We start from the raw sequence: 22,005 nt of genomic DNA on the forward strand, positions 1-22,005 counted from the left end.
CTGAATTACCTAGAAGTAACTTTTGAACCGGAATCAATAACTCATAATCTAAGCATTTTTATTTTTTTCCAATAGCACATAAAGAAATATATTAATTTTTCTTACAGCCGCGAAAAAACCGGCTTGAAAAATATTGATCCGGGTTATTTGTTGCAGTCTTTCTAATAAATGAAATTATGTTGTATTTCATCTATTTTCAAAGAAATATATTCAATATTTCTAATATTTCAATACAAAAAGTAAAAAAAATTAAAAAAATTTTGTTTTACAAAAAAAAAAAAAAAAAAGCAAAAACTCCAAATTCCGGTAATTCATTAACCGAACCTATGACCGGTTATTCAATAACCAAATATTTTTCCTATTTCCGGTTTTCCATTAACCGGACCTCTTCTCCATTTCCGGGCACCCAGTCAGCAGAAAGAAAGGCCAAATCCGGTTATTTGGTAACCGGATTGGCTAGATTTTGAAATCCAATCCAAACTAGGGATAGATTTCGTAATTTGTTATTTTTTTTGGGCATTTATAAAAATTTCGGAATTTAGAAGGCACAAAAAGTACATGTTTCTTCAAATTCCACCTTTTTCGTTTTTGTCGTGCAAAGAATGACAATTGCTAAATCCAAAATGGTACTATTGTTAACAGAATCGTTTAATTAAACAATTTTTTTGGTGTGATTAGTACAAAGGAAAATTAAATTATTAAATCAAAGGATTGGATCGCATTGTTGTGGTCTTGGACTGGATCATACCCGTTTCACAAATCCGTCAACCCGCTTAATTTCTTGATAAATAAGTCGAAGTCTACATTAAATTTTCATTAAAAATAAGAAACAAAAATATAAGAAAGCGCACAAAAAAATAATGTACCACATGCGAGTGCTGAATATTTTAATTTTTTTTGTATGAATAATAAAATAATAAAATAGTTAAATAAAATAGCTACAAATTTAATATATTTTTTATAAATAATAAAATAGTTAAATAATTTGATCCCAACTTCATAAAAAACAAAGGAAATTTGAAGAACTATTCGTATAGGTTGATTAATTATGTCAATTCGTAACCAAACCAAAATAGAAGTCAAAATATAATTAGTAAAGCTTTATTTGGTGACTAACCTTTAGCAATTTAGCTTACAAGAATATTTATTTTTCAAAGCTTAGTCAACATCTTAAGTTAGAAGTCACGAAATTTATGCATTTCTCTGCATTTTATCCACGTTCACAAAGATTAAATTAATTAAATTTGGGGCTTAAATGTCTCCTTCTACCTAATTTAATTTAATTAAGGGTCTAAATATGTCACAAAAATTGCATTTGTCAATCTAGTTCCTCCATTTCTGATACCATTTTGTCTCACACAATGGAATTATTGTGTGAAGTGCGGAGTAAATTAACATAAACTTTGGATCAATGCTAACTAATTATTTTTATGTAAAATAATTCAAGAAGCGGCTCTTTGTCTATTGAAAAGTTCTCTTCAAATATGTCTTCTTCTAATAATTGATAGCTAGATAGCTAATAATTTATTTAACAACTTTTTATATAACCCTACTAAAGGCATGCAACTTCTCTAGATTTATTAATCAGATACTAAACCTACTGACCCATAGAACAAAAAGAAAATTATACTTATTTTTTATTTGAGATCAAACTATCTAACTACTTAATATTTACAAAAAATTTCAAATTTGAGTTTCAGACATGTGACCTTTTGCACATAAGATATTATCTTTGTCACAGGATAAAAACTAGCTCTCAACAAAAGGAACTATAATAATGTAGATCATATTATATTGAGCGATAACAAGAAAAAAAAATAAAACTAATTAGGGGCATGAATGAATGATGAAGAAAGATTATCATAGTTGTTAATTATATTCATCCCCACACTCCTATCCCTTTTCTATCCCCACAGTTACAATTCAGAAAGATTAGTTGTTTTATATTTTTAAAGTAAAGATTTGAGCTTCAGTCAACTCAACTATTTTATATTCATAAAAAAGATTTTCTTATCCGAATTTTTTGAGATTTCCATAGCTGTACGTTGAAGTTTTGTCAACGATATAAATTCTGCTGAAAATTATTATTTCAACTTTTTTACGGCGAATTAAGTTTTTGGCTTTTTTTTATTCTGTGGAAATGTATGAAGCTAGACTTTTCTTGTAATTTTTTTTCAAATCGGGCACAAGTTTAAATTCATTTGCAGGTGGGGGCACAAATCCCAAATTTGGCTCAAAAATTTAGACAAATTTGGCTCAAAAATTTAGACAAATTTGGCTCAAAAATTTAGACAAATTTTGATAAGTGGCGCTATTGTTTTTTTTTTTTTGGTGAAAAAAAGGATGAATTTTATAGAATACGAATTGTTTTTTTTTTTCAAATATTAACGGATGGATTTATAAAGATTTTTTATTATTGACAAATTTGTCTTGTGGTCTTGAAGGGATTTACTTGTCTAGTAAGTTAACAGAAAACGCTTCTACAAAGCAAGAGCAAGAGATTTGAAATTATTTTCTCCTATTTGAAAGTAGAATCTTGTTTTTCTTATTTAATCCGTCCCATGAAAAACAAATGCAAAAATTAATGGTTAAAGGGAAACTTCTTTTAATGTTGATTTGGGGTGGATCCAAGGCGTAGAAAAAGAGAATCCTCTTTTTGAAGGCTGTAGAGTAGCCTTTCCAGAAACTGTTTTTTTCTTTTTTTTTCTTTTAAAAAAGTAATAAATTATTTTTAAATATTCGAAAAGATAAGGAAAAATTTCGATGGCATTTGATACGGTTAATTTCTTTCAAAATCTACACATCAATATTGTGATTTCTTTCATGCCATTGATATTTTTGGAATTCGTATTCTCTGAATTACCTCAAATTTGAGTTAAGATCTTGACCATCTGATTTAGATCCGCACTAATATTAAAGGTCCGAAGCCATCAGTCAGATTTATCCAAATTCTGATTGCATGGTTCGATCGGAAATTAACTCAAACGGTGCGTTAATGTAGAGGATGCGAATTCATATTTTTCCACCATCTTTCTGGTTATTTCGAAAATATTTATTTACTTTTTTAAAAATGAAAAATTGTACATTCTTTCAACCACATTTTATGATCTAACCCCTAAATAACTAGCATATAAAAATGAAGGTACTATTTTAACTAGCAGAGTAAAATATACTGCAATATATATATATATGAAGAAAGAAGTAGGATTGACCATGCATGCAACTCATTTTCATTCAAAGATATTTACACAATCAGTTGAACCATTTCATCTGGCATTAACATACAACTAATATTTTCATTCAAAGATATTTACACCATCAGTTGAACAACTTCATCTTCTCTGGTTCGGATTCCTTTACATACCAGTAAATCAGCTATGTACACTCCTTATTGATCGTTCGAACCATTTCGTGCACAGCAGTCGCAATGTCATCAACCGAAGAGAGAATGCAATCGTCTTCAACCTACATTCAGAAAAATAGAAGAACAAATGTAAAATTTCAAGACAGTTTATTTAACTAAGTAATTATGCAATCATTTTGTTAATTGAAAGACAGTTTATTTAACAAGGTAATTATGCAAAATATTCAACAGGTGCCACCAGATCAGTGATACTGTTATACAAAGATAGTTACATAATTAAGTTAATAACTACATTATTATTTATTAGTAAGCTAAGAAATCAACAAATCTGACATAAAACAATTAGTACACCTGTACCAACTGGTCTAGGTTAGTTTATATAAATATTTTCTAAAATTTTTGTTTCATAACTCAAGAAACAATTTAAGAATATTATTGGTAATTATTTCTTAAAGATTAACATTTTAATCAAAAGTTTTTACCTTAAGACTGAAAGAGTACAGCACCATCTGATCAACAGTCGTCGTCAGATTAAGGTGTATAGTCATCAACCGAAGACTCTGAAAACCCATCAGGAGCTTCAACAGCTGCTTCGGCCGGCGCCGTGAGAGAATTCTCAGATTTGCATGACTCTCCACCATTGTCACCTCGATATCTGCAATTGCATCACTCGAACTTCGGTTAGGACCAACCAATTGACTATTATTGGATGTGTACTGTGGTAATGTGAAGAAATTTGAGAAAGCCGGAGAATCGGTGAGGCCATCTTTCATTTGTTTACGCACTTCCAAAGATTGCACGAGTTGTTCGAGTTCCTTGACGAAGTTTATTGCACCGCCAACAATCGATGCCTGATCTCCCTGTCCAGGATTAAAGAGATTGATCAGCACACAGAGAGAGGAAACTAGTTTATTAGCTGAGGTTCTTTTGTTGCCAATATTGATTAATAATTATAAGTTTATTAACTTAAAAGTATGAATGTTTAACAAAAAAAAAAAAAGGTTCTTCTTTTACTGTATGCTACTCTGGCATGGTTCAGACTTCAGAGTCATGTACTGTGCTGGATTTTTTCCAAGAAAAGAAACCAAAGGACATTGCCTCTAAGTTTCAAAATTTTAAACTGGAAATAACTTTTGGGAAATGAACATTTTTCCTGACAACATGAGATTAATTTCTATTGAATATAAAATAAAATAATAGTACAATAGTCCTTTTTTTCTTGGAAATATAAACTGTAATTGATAATATAAAACCTTCATATCATGTCAAGTCATGATCTACACCACCTAGTTCTCTATTTTTTTTTTCTTGTAATCAGTGACACTAGATGAATTCCCAATAGTACAACATCATATTATTGCCTCATAATAATAATAATAATAAGAAGTTGTTAGCAATAACCCTAATGGAAACAGAATCAATCAACAAAATCTGACCCTTTGAGCATAGGAGACAGGCATGAGGGACCGAAGCACGGCGAGGTACTCGTTCATCAACCGCCGTCGATTGCGTTCCACCGCAATGTGTGTCATCCTTTGATTCTCAACCTCCTCTTTATTCTTCACACTCTTCGCTCTCCTTCTCTTCCTCTTTCCCATTTCCGCCTCCGTCACCACCGCCGCCTGAGTACACGGCTCGGTACAATTGCTGATTTTGACATTAGAAGAGCAAGAAGCAAACCCAACTGATTTCTCTTGTGCACATGCCGGATCATAGTTGTAGCTACATTTTTTCATTTTGCAATCTATGAAGCTAGGGGGAAAGACAACTGCTTCCAAAGCCATGTCTTTTTGGGTGAAGAAGAAATTAATATCTAATAATGGAAGCTATTTGTAGGGAAAAGGATACTGAGCTTTCATTGACAGACAATGACAAAGTGAGAAAATAAAAAAGGTTTTTCAAAGTTTTGCTCTGTGGAGACAAAAGAAGGACAAGAAGAGAAGGTGATGAAGTGTGGAAAATGGTTTAATTTGTAATGAAAGGTTTTTGCTAAAGAACAAACACACAGCATGATTGCCACGTGGGTTAGGACTTAGGCGCTGGAAGGAAGGATCGGGATTTCTTGTCTACATATGGAATAAAATGGAACGTTAAATTCTATATAAATTATGAGTGGGGCTATGATTAGAGGTGCTATCCGTCGGGTCGGGTCCGGGTACTATTATATTTTGATTCTTATTCTAAAAGTGTTCGGATCCGAATTTCGATCCATATACTTATTTGTTTCCAATCGGGTTGGATCTGGATCCGGATATCTATCTACTCGTAGATATTTCGGGTCCAGTCTTTCGATTCCGGGTAGAAATATACTCATAACTTGTTTGTAGATTATTGGGTCTGATTCGGATACGGAACAGTTTCGGAGCGGATATATGTCACAACTCCAAAGCATTTGAAAAATCATTTACATTTAAATATAATTATAATTTCTTAAAAATCTCATATCATAAATTATTATAATATAAATTAAAAACTACTGCAAAATAAAAATTATACTGTTGATCTTGTTCATAAATAATAAAATATATCATGCTACAGAACACAAAAAAAATAATAACTCTAAATTATTAGTTATCTATCTAAATTAAAAAAAAATACTATCTTATTGATTCAACATTTGCAAGTACATTATCCCAATTACTATTTTGCATTCATATGTGTGTATAAACATAGCGAATATGTGACTGCATTCTATTTTCTCACATTCAAAAAAGTATTGGGCTCACCACGGCTTATGAAAAAATTAATATGCAAAGTTGTAGTTTTATATATTAATAGTTATTAATATATGTTTTATCGGGTATTTATACAGGTATCGGGTCGGGTTCGGTTATGGGTCGGATAATTAAATGAAATCCATATCCTACTGTTATGTTACAGAATTTTAACAATTAATTTCTGAATGTTTTAAAGGCAAGAATTGAAAATCGTGCTAACGAAATAGAAATTTAAATCTTAAATTATGCTTCTCTAAATAAGTACGTGAAGTGTGAATCGAAACCACGTCCAAATTTCGAGATTTTGACACTTTATAGACTCAGTGCGTCCGCACTGGTGGTGAGTGCGGGTGACTGACCCGTACTAGCTTCTGTTTTCCTTAAATTGCTTTTGGAATTTCTGTGAGTGCGGATGGATTGAGCCGCACTGGATATCAGTGCGTCCGCACTCATGAATTTTCTGTGTTGATCTGAAATTCCTGAAAATCGACCAAGTGTTGGGTGCGGTGGGCTAACCCGCACTGGGCTCGGACTTTTCCAAATTTTTCTGAAAATGACACTAAGTATTGAGTGCGTCCGCACTGATGGTGAGTGCAGGTGGATGACCCGCAATGACACCAGTTTTTCCTGCAAAGCGCTGAAAATATCAACTAAGTACTGAGTGCGTCCGCACTAAGATCCAGTGCGGGTGAGCGACCCGCACTGGATGATTCTGAGGGTTTATTTGCATAATTTTTGTGTTTCTTTCTCTCCCACTTCATCATTTTCCCTGATTCTGTGTGTGCTCCGCCCAAAGAGAGAAGAAAAGAGAGAGAGAGAGAGCTCTCTCTCCCTACAAATCGCTCCAAAGCTCGGGAAATCGAAGGTGGAACCGAGAAACTGGACGCAAGTCTCATCTAGCTTCCCCGTTCGGTATTCCCTTCTCTCCTTTCTTTTCACCTAACTCAAAATTTCACCATTGCTAGGGTTTTTGCTCCGAACCCGAGATTCGTGTTTAAAGTGTTATCAATCTATCTCCATTGAGTTTCCTTGTTGTTTATTTACCGATTATTTTCTCGATTCCATCTCAATATTGGATTTCGTTTTTTAGGGTTTTCATGCCAAAACCAAAATTGGGAATAACTGTGAATTGTTTAGCTTAATCCAACCAATTAAACTTGTAATCGGTAGGGTTACCTCTTACTCTTGAAATTTCAGAATATGTATCGGTTAATTCGAGTTTTGACCAATTTAGGGTTTGAGGAATCGGTAAATTGAATTGTGTGGGAACCAAAATAGGGAACCGGTATATGAATTGTACCCAAATTGAAAAGGTTTTATGGTTAGAGGACCAAAATGTAAAGGTGTGGAGTTTTAGATATTGTGAGTGAGAAAAAGGAATAGAAAGGATCGGTCCCAAACTATGCGAGATTTGTTAAGGAATGTGTAAGCCATTTATATAACTCGAGTAAGCATCTCAATCATTGAACAACGGTTAAACCAAGTATACATGTAATATAGGTGTAGGCTCGGTCGAGCAAGACGTTGCGGGACATTTCGAGACGTCTGAACCATCACTAAGTGATACGCTCATCGTAAATAGGTGCGGGGTTCTTGAACTTGTTTGATACTTTATTTTCAGAAATTAAATTCTCTTTTTCGTTTGTCATGTTGTTTGTTTGATTTGTTGCATGCTTGATGGTTACATAATTGTAATTGCGTGAACTTATGTGCATAACCCAACTAAATTAGAACTGAATTGTTGTGAGATGGAATGATTTGCATATTCGTATGGTTGTCGATTGATGGGTTCTATAAATTGTTCCATATGTTAATGAATTTGCCAGGCTGACCTGTTTAGGTGGCTTGGATAAGGTGATGGTGACCTATCCGTTGACTTGTTTCTGAATTTGCCAGTCTGACCTGTTTAGGTGGCTTGAATAAGGTGACGGTGAGCTGTTTCTGAATTTGTCAGGCTGACCTGTTTAGGTGGCTTGGATATGGTGACGGTGACCTATCCGTTGACTTGTTTCTGAATTTGTTAGGCTGACCTATATAGGTGGCTTGGATAAGGTGACGGTGACCTATCCGTTGACATGTTTAATGAATTATGCAAGGCTGACCTGTATAGGTGGCTTTGATAAGGTGGGCTGACATGTATGGTTAGGGGTGTACAACGGGTGGGTCGATGATATTTTATTAAAATTTGAATCCAACCCGATTACATCGGGTTAAAAAAATTCTTTACTTGACCCACCCATAATCCAACCCAACCCATCTATTTTTTTATATACGGGTTATTACGGGTTATGCGGGTTAGACGGGTTAAACGGGTTATAATTTTGATCAAAAATTTATTATATATCTTTTTTACTATTTTTATTAAAATTAGGTACAAATAAAAGTGACAAACATAAATAAAATAGAAATAATTTAGCATATAATATCCATAACAAAAAAAAAACATATCGAGAATGTAACATCCTAAAAAAAAAGCAGCGACATATAATGAAGCACTATATATTAAAATGTTAAAATCATATGTTCCAATGAACACAATTATTTAAATATTTTAGTAAATAGTAAGTTTTGCAAGTTTATTCAAAGATTGATAAAGAAAATTAAGATAACATAAGTCAGTTAAGCATTTTTGCAAACAGCTCATGTGCAACATATAAAATAAATAAATTACAATGTACATGGCAGCATAAAAAATTGAATATCATACTATCAAACCTTACACATTATTTTATTAATGAAGAGAATGGTAACCTCAATGCAAGAAAAAAAAAATAGAAACGTAGATTTGAGGCCGGATCTGGGTATAAACGGGTTATTAAAAGCAAACCCATGACCCGACCCAAAGTAACGAGTTTTTTAAAATCCAACTCGTACCCGACCCAGTAACATTCCAACCCAGTAAAATACGGGTCAGACGGGTCGGTTCGAACGACAGTATTTTTGTACACCCCTATGTATGGCTGATTTGGATCCCATTTGAATGAATTTGCTAAGTTGAGCAGTATGGCTGACTTGGATTCCGTGTGAATGCATTTGTAAAGTTGAGCTGTATAGCTGACTTGGAACCAGACCTTAGGAAATGATTAAGCCAACCAACTACAGATGGGTGTCAGATAAAGGGTCAAGCTCGGTGGAACGTATGTAGGTGCCAGTAACCCTACAGACGAGGGTCAGATAAAGGGTCCAGCTCGAATGAACATCTGTAGTTGTTACAAGCCCCAATCATAATAGGTGAGTTAAGCCGATATGTGTTGTGTTTGAAATTCATCTTGGAAATTCCGTTAATTGTGATCCAGTTGGTTGAATTGTTGTCGAGCATTTGCATTCTTTTATTTATGAATATGTATCTGTTTGAATTGTTATTGTATGGATTTCATTTCTGAATTTGGAGCTTGATTGCAAGTCCAATAATTTAACTGTGGAAAATTCGCACTGAGAATTTATTCTCATCCCCACCCTTCAGGTTATCTTACAGGTTCGAGTGCGTACAATTCCGGGGAGGCACGTAAGTAGCAGGCCTTCGGTAGTTACCTATATATGACCTTAGAGATATTTTGTTGTATAGCTTTAGGGTAGGCCTTATGGTTAGTATCCGGATGAGATACTTTTGATGTATTATATTCAGACCAGACTGTGTACTCTGATTTATATCTATAAACTCGGTTTTATGTTATTTGGTTGTGAATTTTTGACTGTAAATTGAATTGCCTTGTAAGTATACACGAAGTTGTATGCTTACGGCGGGGCACTGTCGCGACCCGTGGCCGCGGGGTGTGACACCTACCCATGATAATTTTACATTTTTCTGAATTTTTTTACTATTTATTAAGATGGGTACAAAAATTCAACGGCCTGAATATAGTGATTTTGTTAAATACTTAATAAATAGTAAAAAAATTCCAAAAAATATAAAATTTGATATGCAAGCACCTTTTAACATATCCAACAAGTTGAACGGTTTGGATCGACTGTTTGAACTTTGTAAACTTTGAAAATGAAGAGCGTAATTCGGTGTCACCAAAAAATGGTGTAATCGGATCCCTCCTCATATATATATATAGAGGTTGGCTAAGATCAAAGTGGTAGTTCCTAAACTTTGGTGCTACCAATTCGTTTTTCAATTTTCAAAGTTCAAAACGTTGATCTGAACCGTTCAAGTTGTTCTTCGTATTAAAATGTGCTTGGAGAAAAAAATTTACATTTTTCTGAATTTTTTTACTATTTATTAAGCCACTTTGAAAATCGCTGATCCAACGGTGGCTTCTGATTTTACTGTTTTGTTAAGCCACCGTTGGATCAGCGATTTTCAAAGTGGCTTAATAAATAGTAAAAAAATTCAGAAAAATGTAAAATTTGGTCTCCAAGCACAATTTAATACGGAGAACAACTTGAACGGTTCGGATCGACGTTTTGAACTTTGAAAATTGAAAAACGAATTGATAGCACCAAAGCTCAGGAACTACCACTTTGATCTTAGCCAACCTCTATATATATATATATATATAGAGAGAGAGAGAGAGAGAGAGAGAGAGAGAGAAAGATGGGCTATGGTGCATTGCAATGCATAGGCCATGGTGTGCATTGGACCATAAATCACCGATTCAAAGTCCAAATGACCGATCCAAACCGTTCATCTTGTTCTCCATATTAATATGTGCTTGGAGACCAAATTTTACATTTTTTGGAATTTTTTTACTATTTATTAAGCCACTTTGAAAATCGCTGATCCAACGGTGACTGTTTGGAACAGTAAAATCAGAAGCCACCGTTGGATCAGCGATTTTCAAAGTGGCTTAATAAATAGTAAAAAAATTCCAAAAAATGTAAAATTTGGTCTCCAAACACATATTAATATGGAGAACATGATGAACGGTTTGGATCGGTCATTTGGACTTTGAATCGGTGATTTATGGTCCAATGCACACTATGACCTATGCATTACAATGCACCATAGCCCATCTCTCTCTCTCTCTCTCTCTCTCTCTCTATATATATATATATATATATATATATATATATATATATATATAGAGTTAGGCTGGGGTGCTATGGATAGCATAGTGGCCTCTATCCTACGGCTCAATATTCGAGTTTTCAAAATCCAAACGGTCGATCCGAACCGTTCATCTTATTCTCCATATTAATATCTGCTTGGAGACCAAATTTTACATTTTTCTGAATTTTTTTACTATTTATTAAGTATTTTACAAAATTGTTGATCCAACGGTGGCTGCACAAAACAGTAAAACCGTTGGATTAGCGATTTTCAAAGTGGCTTAATAAATAGTAAAAAAATTCAGAAAATTATAAAATTTGGTCTCCAAGCAGATATTAATATGGAGAATAAGATGAACGGTTCGGATCGACCGTTTGGATTTTGGAAACTCGAATATTGAGCCGTAGCATAGAGGCCACTATGCTATCCATAGCACCCCAGCCTAACTCTCTCTCTCTCTCTCTCTCTCTCTCTCTCTATATATATATATATATATATATATATATAAGTTTGCTACTCTACTTACATAAGCATATGAAGGTATATGTTTATAAGTTATTTTTTCATTTTCAAAATCAAAAAGTCGATCTGAACCGTTAGATGTGATCTCTACATTGAAATGTGTTTGGAGACCAAATTTTATATTTTTCTGAATTTTTTTACTATTTATTAAGCCACTTTGGCTGATACAATGGTGACTTATGATTTTACTGTTTTGTTAAGCCACCGTTGGATCAGCGATTTTCAAAGTGGCTTAATAAATAGTAATAAAATTCAGAAAAATGTAAGCACATTTCAATATAGAGATCACATCTAATGGTTCAGAATGATTTTTTGGATTTTGAAAACAAAAAAAATAACTTATAAACATACACCCTCATATACTTATGTAAGTAGAGTAGCTAACCTCTATATATATATTTAATAAAAGTAATGTACGTACATCTAGAATACAGATAACTAGTGTAGTTATGTCGTTCCTCTAATATTTTTGAAAGTAAATAAAATTCTAATTAATTCTAATTAAATTATAACATATTAATTATTCATTCGAAAAGTGAAAACTTACGTAACTTTGACTTTATTATCATTATTTTTTGTATACATCATGGCATGTTGCAGCATTATGATGAATTAATATACATGCATTATCAGAAATTTGCATGTGGGTTAAACATGGTATTCTGATGGAGATCGAAGTTGATTATTTATTTATTGGCACCGTTGTTGTAAGATTTTGATTGTTTGAAATATTAATCGGGAAACAAATAAGTTCATAGACAAAAAAAAAAGGTAATTTATAATTATTTCATGTAAAATTAGAAAGGCTGTCGTATATAGCAGAGGTGAGATGATCAACGGTACTAGTAGACAAATAGAAGAAAACAAACAGGAATCAGACAATATAAAATTAAAATATATGACCTCTATCTATGTTAGATCATTAAAAAAATAATATACATATCACTATGTTTTGCATAGAGAGTAGTGATGAATCTCATATCAAAGAAACCTAACATGCAGGTAATCAGTAGGTCTGAAATTTTATTGGTTTTAGAATCAGAGCTGATGCCATTTCTTAAAAAAACATTTTTTTTCTCTTTTTCTGAAGAAGCTTTGGTCTAGTAAATCATATATAGATGAATAGATAATTTTGGCTTGTACTGTGAGGAAGGGGTGGTTTTTGTACTATTAGGCAATAATTTGGTCGAGTGTCAGACCAAATTCCTATATTACTATTTGACAGCAAATAATAAAATGGCAATAATGTGGATATATTTTTTTTTCATCCTACCTTTTGATCAGTTCATAGTTCATACCCCTTCCTAAGATATTATCTACTACTTTTGAAGAACATTTTAACAGAAAATAACAAGTGTTTCTTGTTCATTTTGATTTAGACAAGTGATCATATCTATTTAATAAGGAAGCGTTTAATTGTCCACAACTAGTTATCCACAGTTTGTCCACAGAAAAATTATCATTTGACTTACGCGAATACTGTAAAACTCTTCCTTCATTCTGTATATTTACACAATATATCACATAAAATACATCAGTTGATAAAATATCAACCAGCTGGTATTCAACTTGCGCACAACAGGACAAAATAAATGTATTTTCAGAGGGACAACTTGCTGTACTTTCAGAAATTATAGTTATTAGAAGTTATTGACAGTTAGTGTTAGTTATTAGCGGTTATTTCGAAAAAAAAACATGTGATAAAAAGGCAAAATAATTTTTTTTTAGAATTTTTTATTTTTTTCTTTATTTAATCAACACAAAAAAAAATCATCTAAATAATGAATACTGTAAAATTGTCACCTTTAAACTATAAAAATAAAATGTACAAACTATAAAATTTCAATCATGCAAAATTGACAGATGAAAACTACAAAACAGAACGTACAAAATACAAACTATAAAATTTCAATACTTTAAAACTGTCACCTTTAAATTATAAAAATAAAACTTACAAACTATAAAATTTAAATAATAAAAAATTAACAGATGAAAATGACAAAAAAAATGTAAAAAATACAAAATTTCAATACTATAAAACTGTCAACTTAAACTATAAGAACAAAAAGTACAAACTATAAAATTTTAATAATGTAAAATTAGAAGATGAAAACGATAAATCAAAATGTATAAAAAAATTTCAATACTGTAAAACTGTCAACTTAAACTATACAAACAAAAAGTACAAACTATAAAATTGAAATAATGTAAAATTAGCAGATAAAAACGATAAAACAATTGAATGTATACAACATCTAGAACGAGATGGGCTATGGTGCATTGCAATGCATGGGCACCCTTGTGCTTTGGACTATAAATCACAGATTCAAAATCCAAATGACCGATCCAAACTGTTCATCTTGTTCTTTATATTAATATGTACTTGGAAACCAAATTTTACATTTTTTGGAATTTTTTTACTATTTATTAAGCCACTTTGAAAATCGCCGATCCGGTGGTTCAGAAATTTTTACTGTTCACCCAGATTTTCAAAGTGGCTTAATAAATAGTAAAAAAATTCCAAAAAAATGTAAAATTTGGTCTCTAAGCACATATTAATATGGAGAACAAGATGAACAGTTTGGATCGGTCATTTGGACTTTGAATCCGTGATTTATAGTCCAATGCACAAGGGTGCCCATATATTTCAATGCACCATAGCCCATCTCCATCCATAACATCAAAAATAAAAAGTGAAAAAAAAATCTATAACACTTCAATATTGTAAACTGACAGATGTTAACTATAAAGATCAGAGATGATTTGTCGTGTTCTTCTTTCGAAAGTGAAATTGAATAATGTAAAACAAAGTATCAAATCATGTAAGTTTTTAAATCAGAAAATTTAAATCAACGACATTACGAAAACGATCTATGTAATTTTGAATTCAAATATCTAATTCAAAATATTACATTTAAATAGAAGCAGCTAAACACTAAAATCTATTGTCCATCTACAGAACATTGATATGAAGAAAAAAAAAACAAAATCAATAAATCGATCGTTCAGAAAATTAAAATAGTGAAAAATCAAGATCTGAAATTGAGATCCTTCGAAAAAATTGAATCATCAAAAACTAAATCGGAGAAAATCAATCAATCATAACTGAATCAAAGTTTGAGATCACGAGTGTCGTCGCTGACGTCGGACGCTAGTACTTTATCGCCGTCACTGCCATGGCTACCATCGAATGCTAGTAGCTTCCATCGTCGTTGTTGCTGATGAACGCTAGTAGCATGATTCTCAGATCGAGCACTAGCAGAGCAAAGCAATCCTTGTCATCGTGACGACTCACCGGTTTTGAAAATAAGGTTGAACGATGATACAATAATTTGTATATGAATCAAGTTGTGAATGAACCCATCTTTATGCATAATCGTATGTATGGGTAGAGTTTGGTAAATACCCCCGGGGACTCAACCCGGACCGGTCCGCCCGTGCCCGTGCCCGGACCGGACCGTGCCCGTGCCACGGGTATGCACGGGTACACGGGCACACGGGCACGGGTATTAAACGGGCCGGACCCGGTTTTTTCGAAAAATGCCCGTGAGAACCCGGACCCCCGTACCCGTAACCCGTACCCGTGACGCCCGTGCCCGTGAGACCGTGCGCCCGTGCCCGTGCCCGTGCCCGTGCCCGTGCCCGTGAGCCCGTGGCAGAATTTTTTTTTTTTTTTTTTTTTTTTTGGGTCTAAATTTCGAAATTTGAACTCAAATTCTCCCCCCATTCCTCCCATGCCCCACATCCCCACTTTCTACCCGGACCCCTACCCATTTTTTTTTTTCAGTTTTTTTTTTTTTTTTTTTAAAAAAAAATTCAAATTTTAATCCCTCCAAACAAAATTCTATAAATATACACTCATTCCTTACAAATTTTCACATCTCTCTCAATATTTTCATCTCTCATTCTCTCAATCTCAATCTCAATATTTTTATTATTCTCCAATTTTAATTTTATTGTTAAAAAAAATAGTTGTTAATTTAACAAATACGCAAACACAAACACGCAAACGGAAAGGGAATTACGAAGGTATTCTCGAAGATTTTCCCACGAAATTAAAAAGGTAACATTAACTTTTGTTAGATTACATTTTGTTAGATTAAATTTTGCTAGATTAAATTTTGTTAGATTGAAATATTGAATGTTAGATTTATTTTTGTAGAAAAAATTTAGAATTTAAATTGAATGTTAGATTTAGTTTATGTTAGATTTATTGAATGTTAAGTAATTAGATTTGTTATATTTATTGAATGTTAGATTTATTAAATTTGTTAAGTAATTAGATTTATAAGATTTATTTTATGTTAGATTTGTTAGATTTATTTAGTTTATATTAGATTTGTTAGATGTGTAGTAATTATATTTGTTTTGAATATGTGATGTTAGATTTTATTTTTGAAATTCGGATTTATTTTTAATAGGTTAATAAAAGATGTTAGATTTATTTTGTTGAATATGTGAAGTAATTAGATTTGTTTTGAATAGGTTAGATTTTATTTTTGAAATTCGGATTTATTTTTAATAGGTTAAATAAAGATGTTAGATTTGTTTTTTTGAATATGTGAAGTAATTACACTTGTTTTGAATAGGTTATATTTTATATTTTGAAATTCGAATTTATTTTTAATAGGTTAAATAAAGATGTTAGATTTATTTTTTTGAATATATGAAGTAATTTGATTTGTTTTGAATAGGTTAGATTTTATTTTTGAAATTCGGATTTATTTTTAATAGGTTAATAAAAGATGTTAGATTTATTTTGTTGAATATGTGAAGTAATTAGATTTGTTTTGAATAGGTTAGATTTTATTTTTGAAATTCGGATTTATTTTTAATAGGTTAAATAAAGATGTTAGATTTGTTTTTTTGAATATGTGAAGTAATTACACTTGTTTTGAATAGGTTATATTTTATATTTTGAAATTCGGATTTATTTTTAATAGGTTAAATAAAGATGTTAGATTTGTTTTTTTGAATATGTGAAGTAATTACACTTGTTTTGAATAGGTTATATTTTATATTTTGAAATTCGGATTTATTTTTAATAGGTTAAATAAAGATGTTAGATTTATTTTTTTGAATATGTGAAGTAATTTGATTTGTTTTGAATAGGTTAGATTTTATTTTTGAAATTCGGATTTATTTTTAATAGGTTAAATAAAGATGTTAGATTTTTTTTTTTAATATGTGAAGTAATTAGACTTGTTTTGAATAGGTTATATTTTATATTTTGAAATTCGGATTTATTTTTAATAGGTTAAATAAAGATGTTAGATTTAATTTTTATGGTTATTTTTTAAATTATAAATTTCTAAATATTTCAATTAGTTTTTAAATTATTCATTTTTACGAAAAATTACTAACAAAAAAAAAGTTGGAACTCTGCCTATGTTATTTTACATAGCCGGTCCCAAGCCCGAAATAAAAGAGGAGGGTAACTTTCATTTTTTAATCTATTGTTTTAAAATAAGAGCTTAATTATTTTTAAAATAATTGATTTAAGAAATTTTTGATTTATATTTTATTATAACAAAAATTATTGAGTTCAAATATACAACCATGTCAAATGAGTTTAAATTGGTATGAATTTATATTTATAATTTATTGGTTTTCAAAAAAAAAAAAAACAGAAAAAAAAAAACAGCAAAAAAAAACAGCAAAATAAAACAGAAAAAAAAGCAAAAAAAACAGCAAAATAAAACAGAAAAAACAGAACAAAAAAAAAAAAAACAAAAAAACAGAACAAAAAAACAGAACGAAAAAAAAAACAGAACAAAAAAAAATAGAACCGAAAAACCGAACAGAAAAACTGAAAAAAAACAGAAACAAAAAACAGAAAAAAAAAACAGAACCAAAAAAACAGAACCAAAAAAACAGAACAAAAAAACCGAAAAAAAAACCAAAAGAAAAAAACCAGAACAGAAAAACAGAAACAAAAAACAGAAAAAAAAAAAAAAAAAAAACCGGTCCGGACCCGGACCGGACCGCCCGGCCCCCGGTACCCGGACCGTCCTGCCCCCGAACCCGTGACGGGCACGGGTATTAAACGGGCAGGACAGAATTTTTGAAAAAAAAACCCGTGACGCCCGGCCCGTTGTACCCGTGTGCCCGTGACGCCCGTGACCGTGGCTACCCGTGCCCGTGCCCGGGTTTTGCCCGGACCGCCCGGCCCGGCCCGTTTACCAATCACTATGTATGGGTTGAAGTCAATCTTTGTCATCATGGAGAAAAGATTCAAACGAAATGATGAATTTTTGTTTGTTTTTGGTCGAATGATGAAATAAATCGCAAAGTTGATTTGGAGAAAAACAAATTGAAGGAAAATATCTGAAGAGAGATTCGTCTTTTATCGGTCAAATTGATTTGGGGAAAAACAGGGAGAAAAAAAAATATCAGAACAGATCTGTCTTTTATGAAATTGGAAACCAGAGTTCGTTAAAGCAAGTTAAAAAGTACTGAATAAGACGCTTTGAACAAAATATGAACAGCTGTTAGTAGATAGAAACATTTTCTCTTTCAATAATAAACCTAGAAGTTCAACACAATACTAAATTTTGGCCTATATATTAACAAGAACAACAGGATTTTGGAAGTCTAAACCCCATTGCTCCATTCTTTAATTTATTTACTAATCATATTTTTGCAATTACTGGGAAACCACGCGTGGCCAAAAGAAAAACAAAGAAATAGTTGGAGAATATTAACTTCTGGCAGCGGATGCCATGGCCATGGATTTTAGTGGACAGAGTATGGATAAGAATCACCTTGAGTCCTTGACCAAGTTTGACTACTATTTCAGTTTTAAATTTATCTGCGGGAATGTATGTACATTAATAGCAGAATATGAACAACTTCATATTAACTACTTACAAAGAATCAATCTTAAATATGGTTATAAATGGTAGAGTACAACTAGGGTGTTCTTAAGCTCACTAAGATATTTGGTGAGTTTAACGTACTCCAAAATCTATTAGATTGATTTCAAATAATAAATTCCTACTGTTGAAACTGATTTACTTCACGAGTGATAAATTTACATGTAAATTTTTTAAAATTTTGAATTAATTTTGTATAAAGTCAAATAGTCAAAAAATAATTAAAAATGAATGCACTAAAATTAATTTATAAAAATTCTAATTTTGACCGCTTGACTTTATACTAAAATAATTCAAAAACTTAAAATCTTTGCATGTAAATTCATCGTTTGTGAAGTAGATGGATTTCAACAGTTTGAATTTGTTATTTGAAACCAATATAATATATTTTGTAATTAAGCTCACCAAACAACTTGATGATCTTAAGAACACCCTAGTTTTACTCGTAAAAGGTATATATTATCTAGTAAAGAAAGCTGTGTTATCTTTTTTCTTACCTTTTTATATTGACACAATTGTCACTTCTCTATATCATTTTTTTGTGTGTGGTGGGGTGGGGTGTTTAAAGCATATATATGCCTTGAAACATACTTAATTAATTACAAGATTAATTCTGTTTTTAGTACTTGTGCCTTTTATTTAATCAAAATGACTTCCTGTACTTCTTTTGATTCTTTTAAACTCCTTAATTAATCAAATAATATATCATCGATCGATCATACTTTTTACACTCCTTGTCTGTTTTATTTCTTACAAATCACATTATTCTGGTTGTATTAATTTTAAAAGACTTGGTCTTCAAATACTTCATTTTCATATGATCTGTTGATCTCTCCTTACACAAGCAATATATTTCATGTAGGCCCGAGTGATCTGATATAATCTGAAATGCTGTGTAGATGTGACATGACTTCTCTTTCATATGGTATACAATTTGAAATATTTTTTTCTATAACGGCCTGATAACAACTTTGGAGACCATTTTTCAAGTACCCTACTGTTGAGAATAATTAAAGTATATGGGTAAAAAGGTAAAAGAGGAAAGTAGGGACTAAATTGTAATTAGTGGGATTAGGCAATGTACCGTTAGGTACCAATATTTGGGTACCAACGGTAAAAAAGATAGAGACAGTATAAAAGGGATTATTGTACCCTTGTAAGATATACAGAATAGAAAAAAGAAACTCAAATCTCCTCAGAATTTTTGCATCTCAAAAATAACATGGTATCAGAGCACTGAAGTTCTGTGACCAAAGAAAGCTCATTGCGTACCAGTAATCTGGTATCTACAAAAGCACAAACCGAAAAATCAGCAACAACAAAATGGCTCAAGAAGGGCAACACGAGGCTACCAATTCCTCTAAGCTCACGAATATGTTGCTCAATGGCAGGAACTATCTTACATGGGCAAAGGCTGCAGCAAGAGCTATTAGTGGCCGAGAGATGCGTGAGTACATCACAGGAGAAAATAAAATACCAGAATTTGCAAACCCACTTCTGCCAACCGAACCAGAAAAAAAGGCAATGCGAAAGTGGCGAACTCAAAACGATAAAATCATAACATGGCTCACGAATTCTATGGAGCCTTCCGTTGCTGAATTGTTCCTTCTCCCCGATACAGCCTTCGAGCTATGGGAAGCTGTGAAGGCTATGTACGGCCAACAAAACAACTACTCTCGCATCTATCAACTCAAAATAGAAATTCAACAAGAAAAGCAAGGCGAGAGGAAACATGTAGAGTACCTGGGTGCTCTTCAAAAGAAAAAGGATGAACTCCGGTTATACCGGCCGACAACCACTGACCTGACCGTAATCAGAAAACGAGAAGAAGAGGATGACATTTTTGAATATCTTGCGGGATTAAATCCGAGCTATGAAGCCGTGCGAGCCCAAATCATGAACACTATACCTCTCCCTTCCTATACCCAAATTAAAAATATGATCCAACAAGAAGAGAGTAGAAGGGAGGCTATGAGCAGCTCACAGATTACAATCAACGAGCCAACTGAAACCCTAGGTTTTGCCGCAACAAAGAAACCCTTTTTTCAGAAAAACAATCAAAACCCTAGCTCTCAAATTCGGCAAAATCAGGGAGAAACTGAGAAATGCTCGAACTGTAAGAAGGAGGGGCATACTCACGAAACCTGTTGGTTCCTTCATCCCCATCTCAGACCGAATCACTGGAAGGGGAAGGAAAAAGGGAGAGGCAGTGGAATAGGCGGAGCTTATGAGAAAACGAAAAGAGGAGAGAACTCTCTGGCTGTGAATACGCGTGGGTATTACGCAGAGCCAAAGAGAGGGTCGGACCCGTTAAAGGAAAGAGGCGGACCCGTTAAAAGACCTGGCGGACCCGATTCCTCTGGCTGGGCTAGCGACACTGGAGGTGTCAATTACTTCGCTGGCGGGTCAAGCTCTGGCCGAAACGGGTCAAATGACTCTAGGGATCAAATGCAAACCATTCTCCAACAGCTCTCTGTGCTGCTAAACAAACAAAATGACTCTTTTTCTGGTATTTCTTCATACTCTAATAATTTAAATTCACTGGACAGAATAATTATAGATAGTGGAGCTACCGACCATATGTTTGGTAACCTTACACTCCTAAAAAATTTAGACATGACCAAAAATAACCAATTTGTCTTGGTAGCAAATGGAATGAAGGCAAAAATAAATGGTATAGGTGAAACCAATTTATGCAATAAAAAAATATTCAACGTACTATATTTAGAAACTTTTCCTATAAATCTACTTTCGGTACAAAAATTAACGCAAGAATTAAATTGCGATGTAATTTTTTCTTGCAAAAATGTTGTATTTCAGGACCGGGAAACCGGGATGAAGATTGGTGAAGGATTTCTTGAAAATGGCCATTATTTTTTAAATCCAAAAAATTATATTTGTGCTTCCGCTAAATCCATCGACATTGATCTTTGGCATAGAAGATTTGGGCATCCTTCCAACAAGATTTTAAATTTCATATTAGATTGTAAAAATTTAAATTGTATTAATTGTGAGGTTTGTAAGTTAGCAAAACAAACAAAACTTCCGTTTCCTAATTCTATTAGTAAAAGTAAAGCTATGTTTGAATTAATCCATTCGGATGTGTGGGGACCGGCCCCAATTGATTCTTATAATGGATTTAAGTATTTTGTTTCGTTTATTGATGATTTTTCAAGAACTACTTGGTTATATTTACTCAAATCAAAAAATGAGGTTTTTGACAAATTTAAAGAATTTTTCTACTTCATAGAAAATCAATTTAATGCTAAACTAAAGATCTTTAGATCGGACAATGGGACGGAATTCATAAATAAAAACTTTGCAAGCTTTTTTAAAGAAAAAGGAATTTTACATCAAACAACTTGTATTAATTCACCTGAGCAAAATGGAGTGTCGGAAAGAAAAAATAGGCACTTATTAGAAATGACACGAACATTGATGTTTCAAAATAATGTTCCTAAAAAATATTGGTCGGATGCCATACTTTGCGCTACACACTTAATTAATAGACTACCAAGTTCGAAGTTGGAA

At 32.4% G+C, this 22,005-nt stretch overlaps 1 protein-coding gene across 2 annotated transcripts; it reads right to left on the minus strand.

Annotated features, from left to right (window-relative positions):
• Positions 1-3,217: 3,217 nt before the first annotated feature.
• LOC144552623 (transcription factor bHLH94-like) lies at positions 3,218-5,325 on the minus strand. 2 transcript variants are annotated; one of them, XM_078300611.1, is made up of 3 exons: positions 4,801-5,325; positions 3,847-4,224; positions 3,218-3,465 (listed from the first exon to the last, which is right to left on the minus strand). In XM_078300611.1, the coding sequence occupies exons 1-3, from the start codon at positions 5,146-5,148 to the stop codon at positions 3,376-3,378; spliced, it is 816 nt and encodes a 271-aa protein (XP_078156737.1). In that variant the 5' UTR covers positions 5,149-5,325; the 3' UTR covers positions 3,218-3,375. The 2 variants fall into 2 exon arrangements, with proteins under 2 accessions (XP_078156737.1, XP_078156738.1); XM_078300612.1 differs by having other exon boundaries at positions 3,847-4,215; positions 4,801-5,291.
• Positions 5,326-22,005: the final 16,680 nt, after the last annotated feature.

This window comes from Carex rostrata, chromosome 4 (assembly GCF_964058835.1).
Source record: "Carex rostrata chromosome 4, lpCarRost1.2, whole genome shotgun sequence".
Taxonomy (NCBI): domain Eukaryota; kingdom Viridiplantae; phylum Streptophyta; class Magnoliopsida; order Poales; family Cyperaceae; genus Carex; species Carex rostrata.